The 12,287-nt window shown below is 37.3% G+C and overlaps 1 protein-coding gene across 1 annotated transcript; it reads right to left on the reverse strand.

Annotated features, from left to right (window-relative positions):
* Positions 1 to 2,432: 2,432 nt before the first annotated feature.
* LOC135074989 (D-beta-hydroxybutyrate dehydrogenase, mitochondrial) lies at positions 2,433 to 7,260 on the reverse strand. The gene is made up of 6 exons (XM_063969360.1): positions 7,026 to 7,260; positions 6,759 to 6,876; positions 5,943 to 6,077; positions 5,344 to 5,501; positions 3,696 to 3,864; positions 2,433 to 2,840 (listed from the first exon to the last, which is right to left on the reverse strand). The coding sequence occupies exons 2-6, from the start codon at positions 6,868 to 6,870 to the stop codon at positions 2,500 to 2,502; spliced, it is 915 nt and encodes a 304-aa protein (XP_063825430.1). The 5' UTR covers positions 6,871 to 6,876; positions 7,026 to 7,260; the 3' UTR covers positions 2,433 to 2,499.
* Positions 7,261 to 12,287: the final 5,027 nt, after the last annotated feature.

A 12,287-nucleotide genomic window follows, 5' to 3' on the forward strand; every position in this document is an offset into this window, starting at 1 on the left:
ACTATCAAATGCAATTGACGCGCCTCTATGCCAGGGTTTTTATGTTCCTGGTCAGGCTATACAAACAAAAAGTATTTTTTTAAATTCATGTTAATAAAAATAAAAAGTCCATGTAGGTAAATTTTCCTTGAAAATTGCTAACAAACCTGATAAAGTAGTTATAAATAATTGCAGGTTACTTACCGTCTAATGATTTCGCCGTCACTGCTTCGTACTCGCAAAGAAGAAAGGGCAAGAACACAGATATGGATTAGAGGGCAAGAAGAAGAGAAACTGTGAAGTAGAGATGAGACGTATTTACTAGAACAGATCCACACACTAGGTATTTTACAGTACTAGGCGGCACCTATTCCAATTTTTCAAATACTTGATCCACCTAGTATTTTATCATAGTAATAGAGGTTATTATTGCGTAATCGTAGTCGTGTATTACGCGCACCTAGTATTTCTCGCTAAGCTTATGTGGGAACGTAGAGATTCACTCCGTCTCTGTCTGACCAAACAAATTTGAGCGCGACGAAGCAAACGCACACAAACGTAGTCAAACCATATTCATGTAAATAAGAAAAAATATGTAAAGATTTTTATGAAATTGATATCTTTTAAATACGCCAACTTTTAAGTTAACAGTCCTAAGCCTGTTGAAGTATGAAGGGAGGAATTATTATTCAATTTCAAATTGCATTATTCATACTACGGTTGTATCTTTTCAAAGAAAATTGTAGGTATTTTAAAGACATTACGTGGATTAGTCCGCACTAGTCGCGTCAAGTATGCTATATTACTACGTACTAGGTGGAATAGGTATTTGGATCGAGTATTAATAAATACTAGGAATAGGTGCACCTATTATCAAATTTACCTAGTATAACCCATCTCTACTGTGAAGAGAAACAATCACAGATATGGAAACAATACTTTGATGACAGATTACTTTTTATTTTTCTTAATGCTGCTTTTACACTGCGCGGAAATTAGCCAAGTCAAGTCAAAAAAACAGTGGGGTGGTGATGAAAAAATATGAATGAATTTCATCCCCACTCCTCTGTTTTTTTTACTTGACTCTGCTAATTTCCGCATAGTGTAAACCCAGCATTAGAGGCCGTGCGTGACCAAGGCGTTGTTAAGTATACAGCCTAGTTCGTTGAGAATGCAGTGTAGAACTGTGGGTCTAGACAAAGTGCAAATTATAATCGCAAACCAGTCGAAAAGTGGTCGAAAAGCCCCTTTTTTGTATGGAGTTTTGACGGATTCGATTTTCGATTCGATCAAAAAGTGCGTCATATCTGTGGTTTTGTCTAAGGGGGCAGTAGTAAGCTTTTAATGCCATCGAAAACAAACTGATCGAGCTGTGCCGCGAAATTTGAACTCATGTTTTATGTTTTGATTAGCGGCCGCCCGCGACTTCGTACGCGTGGATTCGTAAAATCCTTTCTTAGCCGTAGTAGTATGACGTAGGCATCCACGTCATAACATCTACCTGACAAATTTCAGCCCGATCTGTCCAGTGGGTCTAGACAAAGTGCAAATTATAATCGCAAACCAATCGAAAAGTGGTCGAAAAGCCCCTTTTTTGTATGGAGTTTTGACGGATTCGATTTTTGATTCGATCAAAAAGTGCGTTTTGTCTAGGGGGGCAGTGCGGCTGAACCATTTAAGAACCTAGTAAGGGACACTTTTTCAGATTTTCGTTTTTTGTCATAAATCACCTTAGAATTAAGGTCTCCACAGGATGTAAAGACAGAAATCGCTCTATTACACTTAACACCGGAGAAACGCGTTGCTAAAAACCTAGTAAGTCCAATTCAAATCTGCAAAAACCATTATCAAAACCTAGCAAGTTACAATGACCATTTAAAACCTAGTAAGAGCATGGACTTACTAGGTTTCAAAATGGTCAATGTGACTTACTAGAGGTAAAATGCTACTGTAATTTAAATATTATTTCGAGTTCTGTTGGCTGACACTCGATAACCATATCAAAATCTGGGGACTACATGAGTACTGATTCATATTCGATTTTGATTTTGATTTTTACGAGGCACTTTTGTCAAAAAAATAATTTTTAGTGTTAGTAAAGAGCATAAAACTTGCAATTTTTAACTAAATATATTCTTTTATTCCATAAAGTATACTTTAGTAACTAATCTTTAATATAAACATCGGAAGTTATCCAAATCTTTAAGCATCTTAGCAGGGCAAATGAAAATGCGTTTTTTCGCTCTCCTGTAAAATTTGCTCCGCTGCACTTACTAGGTTCTTAAATGGTTCAGCCGAGTGGTTTGGGCTGTGCGTTGATAGATCACTATGTCAGTCATTCAGTTAGTCACCTTTGAGTTACATATTTAAATTTTAGATGGAGCATGCTGGAGCATGCTCCAAGCCCACAGATGTGCCACAGATGAGAAATACGAAATTTTTGGACAAACAGATGGTTTTCAGAGTTTTATTATTATAATATAGATTGTCCACAGAATAAACAAGTTATGCTACTTTATTTTATTCAACAGGAAAACTTAAAAATCTATTCATTATTCTACGACGAACACTTTCTGGTAACGGTAATTTTAATATATTGTAATAAAACATGTATCTCCATGATTCTACTTTGTATAACTCCTTAGGGTGCTCATCAGTCAACGCTTTTACAAAGGTTTCTATAATAATTTCATCTTTCAATGAATCGAAACTTGTTTCGCATGAAACTGCTGCTAAATAGTTATTGAGGGCTGTGATTCGTTTGCCGTAGAATGCCTTTTGTTCTTCGTCTAAGTGTTCTAGCATGCTGCTTCCATAATCTGCTTGTTTCGATAACAGGCTGCTGGCACCAACAAAGCCTCCTGAAACAAAAAGAATGTAAGTAAGTAAACAACGAATTAATCAGAAGAACATAGGAGGAGTTCGAAGTAAATGTAGGTAGGTACAATAGGGAACGCTATTTAGGTAGGTATTTATAGGGTTTGTTGAGGTCTAGTGGTTGGACCAAAGGGCTCAGGGTCAGCGTCCTGCACCGAGAGAGGTAGAGTAGAGCGAGCGAGCGAAGAGAGCCATTTTTTTTCGACCGGAAAATGGATGAATCTGAGCCGATGGGTTATGTGGGGCTCTCCTTGCCAGAAGGGCGAGGCCTACCCACTAAAACCAGTCGGGTCCCTCAGGTCGCACTTAGTGAGCAGCATACGAGTCGGTGAATCGTTCGCATGCCTGCCCCACGCAACGGCCGCAGCCTCGCTCTTCAGGGGTCCCCTCTCCAAAGCACGTGGGGAATCTGCGTGTTAAGGAGGCGGACGCCCTTGCGTCCACCATCTCGATCCATCTACAGGTAATCTATTAGGTATAATGTATTACGTAGGTTAGTCATCATCATCATCATCATCTCAGCCATAGGACGTCCACTGCTAAACATAGGCCTCCCCCAATGCTTTCCATGTTGCCCGGTTGCGGCCTGCGTCCAGCGCCTTCCTGCTACCTTTATGATGTCGTCGGTCCACCTTGTGGGTGGAGGTCCCACGCTGCGTTTTCCGATACGCGGCCTCCACTCCAGAACCTTGCTGCCCCGTCGGCCGTCAGTTCTGCGTACTCTATGTGCCCTGCCCATTACCACTTCAGCTTGCAATCCGTCGGGATTTAGTCAGCGTCAGCGACTTTAGTTCGTTCACGGATTTCATCATTTCCGATTCGATCTCGTAGGTTAGTACCGGGTATGAAAGCGACTGCAGTCAAGTCATGAGGCGCGTGTTCCAGTCGCAACGATTGCGTCCACGCCAACAGTCCGGCCTTACTGGCGCTGTATGCCCCGAAGCCCGCTAGTGGTTGTAATCCGCAGTGGCTGGCTACGTTGATAACGCGCGGCTGTGCCCCCTGAAACTGCAAAACCTGCATTTAATTCACAAATTTTAACTAAGTCTTACTTAATGTCTATAGTCCACAACTGCGTAAGTGCGTAGTAATCAATAACAACAACAAGGTAGAGCGTTAATTTGTATGCAAAAGCGAATATTCTACGGAGACTTCTCTTCTGACTTAAGACTTCTTATCGAAATTGTGTTATTAAGAATAACGTGAAAATTCTTTGTAAGTAGGTAGAGGATCTCACTTTACTACCTACTCATTTCCTTAAATTGTCCTCCGACACAAAAGCAGGTTCTATTACAAAAATAAAACTTTTCAATCAATCAAGCTTACTGATTTAAGTACTTATTTCGTGTTTTTCTCATTTTACCAGAAGTTTGTTTTCCTGTTATTAGCTGATGTTATTGCTATGTAAAGCATGTAACTTGAAACGAGAAATTTCGCCAATTGCCTTATTTAGGTAAGTAAGCTACCAAAATATAATACTGTGGATTGTAAGTTACCTACTTAATTATGAACTAAGTATCGATTTCGTACCACGCAAGGGCTTTGCTTTAGTATACACGGTGGTATTTTATAATAAAATCTATGTTTTCTCTAAGAAAATATTCTTTTATTTTTGAAAAAAAAAAAGAAAAAGAAAAAGAGAACTGCATTTAGTACTTTCCCTTCAGGTCGCATTATGAAATGCCACCCTGTATATTAAGTCGTGAAATTGTGACACCCATTTAGAACTGATATTAAAATGGAGTGCATGTTACGCACAAAAAAAACCAAATCAATATTCAATAATAAAGGTAGGTCGGTAGTTAAATATTAATATTATTTAATTAACTACTACTTTTTACCTAAGATAAAATAAGAAGACATAAAAGGAATCGTAATATAATAATTTGTTTTTGTAAGTTACCTTTTTAACGATTTTTCCTGCTCTGCCGACTAAATTTAAGTTAAGGAAATGGGAATCCTAATTCGGCAAGAATTAGTTTAATTACATTTTTACCACTTCGAAAAAACCTTTTGGCGCGAAGTATCGGCGGAGTTAATTTTCTTTATCCTCTTGCTTCGTGTTTTCTACAGAATTTCTTTATCAAAAAGGCAGTACCACAGAATACATAGTACCTATATTATAAGTATCGTTTATTAAAAATCATGGTATACTCGTAGTAGGTACCTAATAATATAAATTAATTTCGTTGTAAGCAGAGTGTGCACTTAGCGTAGATAAGTATCGGTTTTTCCTAATAGAAAGGGTTTTTTGTTTTTTTTTTCCAGAATTCGATTAACCAACTTTAAACTAGATAATCTAAAATATACCTACTTAAAAGTAGATTTTTGCCATTGTGTACTCAGGCTGAGTTGCACCACCTAACTTTAACGGTAACTATGACGATAACCGGTGCATTTTGTATGGAGTTTGACAGATTTTTGACGTTTGTCAAAGTTAAAGTAAGATGGTGCAACCTAGCCTTGGATTGTCAAAACTCTACCTACCTGTAGCGCCGTTCTCCTAAGGTCTGGTAGAAACGCCGACACCACTCTCATGGCCCCTAATAAGTTGACATTTATGGTAGCCTCTATCATGCTCGGCCTCTGCCACTCGTAGTCGCCGATTGTCATCACTCCAGCATTGTTCACGATCGCATGCAGCTCTATAAAAGATGAGAAAATTCAAATTCATTCAAATTCAAATTGAAAATCAAACATACTCGTATAATAGAGATTAGGTGTTGATCATAATATCTGAAATTATAAAAATAGTGAAGAGATTCGAAATCAATCAATTATGATGAAAATTAAAACCTATCATTAGATTTTCATAATGTAAATAAAAAAATATGATCCTCCGTCTTATTATTTCATAAGATTGTCTTGTACTTAATTTGATTTAATTTAATTTAGAAGCTCTCAGGAGTCAATAAATTTACTACCGTAGGAGAATATGTAAGGCAGAGAATCAATTGAATTTAATACTGGAGTAGGGTACCCATATCATCCTGATAGAAAATGAAATAAAACAATTAGGTAAACAAGGAAGTGTTATCACGTGACATAAAAAACAATTGAATTACTTCATACCTAATGATACTTACTATAGTTTGGGTTATCTTTTAGCAGCTTGTCGACGTATTCTTTGAAATCTGACACGCTTTTATTATCAGTGACGTCTAATTGGCACGGGTGAGCGCTGAGTTTCTTCAGCGCTTGGCCGGCTGGAGTATCAGCACCTTGAAAAAAAAACAAGAATATTGAAAATTATCCACTAAACCCTTGAGGTAAGATAAGTAATGGGTAAGTTACCAGCCCTCCTAGACAAAGTTACTATACCTACCTGGTTACCTACAAACGTGACCGTCGTAATTCTGAAATGTAATTAAGTAGATAAGTTACTGCACTCCGTAAGCGATTTAGAAATTAAAACTGTCACGAATATTAGTTTGTCTACCATCAAAGGTTGAATGTTTCTCATAGTATGGGATAATTATTTGTTTATTTAATTTTTAGTTCATTGAACATTGGTAGGTACACGAATAACGCTCTAGAAACTAAAAGAAATAGAAACTAAACTAGAAATTATGCCTAATAGGGATGTTTCCTGGGTCAAAAAGCAAGAGTTTTAATTAGTCCGTCAGTTAACTTATCAAAAAATACTCTACACGTATTTTTCACTTTTTCAAAATAATGAAAATTTAAAGAGATAAAGCGCGCCAAAGTTCATAAGAAGAGGCCCGTGACGTCAATGCTTGCATAAAAGTGCCGCACGTTGTGACGTCGTGCGGAACTTCAACGCACCATAACTATGTAATTATTTGTTAGATTGACAAATAAAAATATATGTGTCCAATATTTTTTGATATTAAACATGACGGACTAAAAAAATTTTTTTAGGAAACTAGCCTATTATCTACCTTTCAGCATCCCTGCAACAGTGACCAGGCCTTCCCGGGCAGCCCGGGCTGCGATGGCCCATCCGAGCCCGCTGTCACAGCCCGTGATGGCCACTACTCGTGTGGATGACATGATGTGCTGCCGAGTTATTATCAATTTATTTAACATTTATGTCTCTATTAGGTACGAATTAACATAATTTAAATACAAAACAACAAGATGTTTTTAATATTGTTTGTTATTAACAGATAAATAGAACAACTGATTGATAATTAACATTTACGTACCTGTGTTTCCAACTCGTGAAAAGACCACAGCAACACCAAAGTTTCTGAAGACTTAACTTTAAAAACGGTCAGCCCGTGCAAATATCAGCAAAGTCGGCAAGAAACTGACCGCTGTAAATAAGATCCTCGGCGGACTTGTTGCATATGAAACGGGTTTCGGATTTCGTTGCATATTTACAACGAATTTCATGTTTCTTTTTAACACGGTTTACGGTCATGAACGGTTGTTCTAATGTTATTCCCCTCCCGATACTAAAACAACTTTGAAGCGATAACTACCTGGATTTGGGAAGAGCCGAGGGTGCGCCATAAAAATTGAGAGTGCTCGCCGAATAAGCTGTTACGTATTTATTGTATGAGCAGGTAATATCTCCCTACTTTGTTGTCTGGGATGAATGAAACACCGCTAAAAAGTTGTTTCAGATTCATCATATTTTACTATGACAGTTGTCCCAGTTTCGTGAGGTTAAAAGAACAAAGGGCTATTGTATGATCCGAGTATTGTTTTCGCCACAGTCAACTTTGTCTTATCCACGAAGTTTCGTCAAACATTAAAATTGGCGGGCTGGGGCCACGATGAAAATGTCGAATACTTCGACAAAGAGACGCCAATAAAAGAGGATCGTTTCAGCACGAATACCCATCTGAGAGATTAGACCTATTGGACGGAAACAATCTTGTATTTCTGGTTGACTTAATTCAGGATCCGATCTGCGGGGCTAAAAGTGTTTTGGGAGATACAACCACAAATAACATGAAGCCCTTTCCCGACGCCTGTTCCGTACCCATAGAAAGCGTGATTAAAATATGTAATTTAAATTCCGACCGATACACCACCGCAAATTGGGCAAATATTTTCATAACACGAAAAGGGGTCGCCGACACTCATAATGGAACAAATTTTATCAAAATAATGGTCTCTGATTCCGTGTTTACCGGTTAAATATGGATAAATTTGAATAAAATCATGTTACCAGTCCAAGCTGAACGCGAAATCCTTTCATTAAAATGGGACTCCAATTATTGGCATGAAAAAGTTTTCCAATTACGTATAAATTGCTCGCTGAATATGGCGGTGACTTGTGAAGGTGTTACAAACAAAATTGACAATCCCTGGCTGTGGTGGACATTAGTTTTATTTCGAGGTAGATATAGTTTTGTCTACCCTTTTGATATAAGTCTACTACCTACTACTAAACTGTGAAATAATTTATTTTAGTGGTTTATTTGAGAGTTAAATTCGAACTCTTGATCGGCAGTCCTGGGTTCGATCTCCAGTTATTCGTATTACACACTTACAGTTTGTTTAGGAATAGGATGTGTATGGCACACGTTAGAAGACGATGTTTCTTATCAATTTTATATTTATCTGCTTTTCTTTTTCAGTCATATTCCTAATTAAAATTCAATCCTTTAAGTGAGAATAGTTTCTCCCGTTTACTTTCATTTAAAAATGATATTTTTCAACTTCGTACACTCGTATCAAAATATGTCAAGTTTTTAAGCGGCCGGGGACGCAAAAAGATTGGCAAATAACAAAATTGTGTCGCTTCCCAACGGGGCCGGCGCTAATTGTGACGTCGCGTGGATATTTACCGTCGCATCGTTCTTTATTTGTTGCATTGATTTTACATAAATTTCCGACCCGGTGGGAGCGCAGATTGTGAATGGCGCGATATTGGGTTTCAGGGATCAGTGACGAAGCGCTGACAAATTATATTTCTTTCTGGAGCACCGGGACTCGGTCCCCAGCGCCTCGTGTACCGCCGATAATGTAATTATGTCTAAAATATCTTTTTGATTACGCACTCTTCCCTTATTTGCAGATCCAATATTTTTTTTGCTTCACTCATTTTGCAGGCGGATTCGACGCCTTTTTGCGAGTTCTCTCATGTGGTGATTATTTCTTCTGATTTCAAGAACAGACATATTGGATTTTGTGATTCGGGGTAAAATAAATCGAAGTCATATTTGCTTTTATTTATTTAAATCTGAAAGGAAATTTTCGCGAGTGAAGGCGATGGTTTTATGATTGAAGTGTTTGAAAGCAAAATACATACTTACTACCTTGTAAAATATTCATAGGTTTCAATGAGCAAATTAAGAAAAGTTGTAAGTAAAGTCTAGTAGCTAATTTCAATGTAAAGTTGAATAAAAATCTTAGTTTCTACTTATTTTACGGCCTTTTCACAAAAGCTACGACAGCAGACGCAGACTGTTTTGTAGTTTCGTAGCATATTGCAGAAGATAAGATGATTTACAGACTCTATACCGTAAGAATTCATATTGCGTTGGCCGTCACCCGCACGTTTTGTCTTTCCTGTCACATCTTTTTAAGGAAAAATCCGTTCACAGTTCGTGCTGGGAATAGCGGTCATTCGGCCGACACTTTTAAGGAGAAGGGCACTCTGGGGAAATCTGCACACCCTCTCTGATAATAGTGTTTGCTCATTTGAGTGTTCTCCTGCCGGATTGTGTTCCGTGGTTAATGGTGCGGGGGAGAACTTACTCTTAAGACGAGTGCAGGAGAACGCTTTTCTGGCTGAGATTTTGTGTCAATCTTTAATGCCTGAAATTTTTTTCTGATAAATCTGTTTCTCTCGTTCATGATTTCTTTCGAGGAGATCAAGAGAAACAGTACCTAATTTAAAGAAATTTGTAGTACGTTCTGCAGAGTCATAAGAATTTTTTTTAGTAAACTTTGAAAGAATTTCTGAAGCAGATGTGGCATTCATCGGTCGCCTTCAGGTTTAACTAAACTGCTCTACGGGCCAACATTGCGGACATAATCGTCCTAGGGGCTCAGCGCTCGAAAACGTTGATGATGGAAGTTCAACTTATTTAACTTACAAGTGCTAAGCTTTAGAATAGAGTTCAATTATCTTGTGTGTGATTATTAAAATAAAATTATTTTATATGAACGTATTTATTTGTCTTTTAGCGAAGGTAGAGTTAAAGGGTTTCTTCCCAACAAACGATAATCCTGATTAATAGATGAAGTATTTTGAATTTATTAATTAAATAGAACACTTGAATTAATTCATTAAATATAACAGTTTACTATATCGAGTTAAAGACATAAAACCCGAGCGTACCGCTCGTGTAGAAGCCCCCTTATTAATGTTACCCTGTTGCCGGGTGCCGGTCTATCGTTTTAGCCTATCAATAACACATTTGTGATTGGTTGTTGGTAATTGATACAGTAATTATTACTAAAACAATTTGTTGGTGGATTTCTTGGTATAGAAACGAGTTAGGGGGCGTCCATAAATTACGTGAGACAATTTTGGCTATTTTTCAACCCCCCCGCCCCCCTTGGTGAGATTTGGTGAGATTTTGCCTGACCCCCTCCCCCACCCCCAAATCTCACGTGATATTAAAAAAAATCCGAAATTTAATAGTTTTGGAGTAATATAACTGAGAAACATTTTTTTGTGTGTTTTAACGTTGTTGCTAACGAGTGCATCAAAAAGATCTATAAAGTTTAAGATTTTAGTTCTTGAAAGTGTCTGCTAAGGACGCTGTACAATCATCATACATTTAAATTTCATTTTTTACGCAGTCGCTAGCGGATGACGATTGTGTAAAGTCGCACTAAGCCCACTGATTACGAATAGATCCAGAAAAACACGTGTAGTGACAGCGGTTAGTACTAGGGTCACATTGTTTTTTTACAGAAGTACCTAGTCTAATTGTTCCTTTCTACAAAATCACTAATAATCTAGCAAAATCGATTTTGATAAAAAAAGAACTTGTTTTATAATTTTCTTAATTTCGTCATTTATTCTGCATTTTAGTATTCACACATGCAGACGGAAGCATTTTTAGTTGTATTTGTTTAGACTGTATAGAATAAAATGACATTATCATCATACAAATATCATTTTTAGTCCTGACAAGGAACCCTTAATATAGTTTCGATATGTCTGGCTGTCTGTCTGTCCGAGGTTTTGCTTGGAAACTATTGGCACTAGGGAGCTGTAATTTTGTAGAGGTATGTATATTAATCACAACGACAAAACGGTAGAATAAAATTTTGAAAAAAAAAAAATTTTTTTAGGGTAGCTCCCCTACATGTAAAGTGGGGATGATTTTTTTTTCGTCTTCTACCCCATGTGTGGGGTATCGTTGGATAGGTCTTTTAAAATGGCTTAGGGGTTTCTAAGACCATTTTTCGATTTAGGGATCCGTTTGCAAAATGTTAAAGTTTAAAGTGCCAATTTTTGTCCGAGTAGGGCGTTCCCCCCCGCTAAAAACTAAACTTTTGGCTTGATAAATCTGGAAAAATTCAAAATTATAGTGCTTTTTATGAACTTTCAAGGAAAACTATAGCGGTTAAGATAGATCAGTTAGTTCAAGACTAATAGTCGTTTTAATCATGTATTATAAAATTTCATACCTAATAAAAATTCCTTAGAAGAAAATATTAAAAGTGACTTTAGATGAAGTAATTGCTTACTTCTGAAATATATTGTGATAACGACGGACAACTAAGGAACCCTACACTGCGCGTGGCACGACACGCACTTGGCCAATTTTTTTACTTAAGATTTAACCCAGTTTTCTCGCAAACTATTTCTCTATTTCTTGTGGAAAAAAATACGTGATATTTCCCGAGACCCCCCCTCTCCCCCACGTGAGATTTGGTGAGGTTTTTGTTGACCCCCTCCCCCCCCTAAAAGCCTCACGTAATTTATGGACGCCCCCTTACTTATCCAATTTAGTCGATGTTATATTTAGCGTTAACTGCTTGTTTGTGCCTGGAAACAATTCAGTTTGCTTATTCAAAGCAATGTTTGATACTCTAACAGAATCTTTATTTAGAATAACTACAATTAATATGATCCGGGGGATAGAGAGCGACGTTTTTTAAAACCATAATAAACTGAATAAGAAAATCAAATCAAACATTGATCATTTTTCTTTAGCTAACGAATGAGTTTCAACGATTAGCTAATTGGTAGGTACTTTAGTTTTTATACTTAGTCTATTTTATATGTAAAAGCAGCACAACAATTAAGTAAACAATTGGAGAGTTAGCTCAATTTCCAAACACTGAAAATGTAAAAAATCTTTGTTAATGTGCATACGATTGGTTTAATACATTTTAAACGCTACAGTCGTCGGCTGCGTCAATGATACCGCAACATCGCTGCGGTGCGCGATAGGGCCACAATAAAACACCTTATTTTTGCTCCAATAAGTTTCGCCTTATTAAAATTCCAACATTGTTCTGAAAAACTAATTACTTATTAGTGTGAA

Source organism: Ostrinia nubilalis, chromosome 9 (genome assembly GCF_963855985.1).
Source record: "Ostrinia nubilalis chromosome 9, ilOstNubi1.1, whole genome shotgun sequence".
In the NCBI taxonomy this organism is placed as follows: Eukaryota; Metazoa; Arthropoda; class Insecta; order Lepidoptera; family Crambidae; genus Ostrinia; species Ostrinia nubilalis.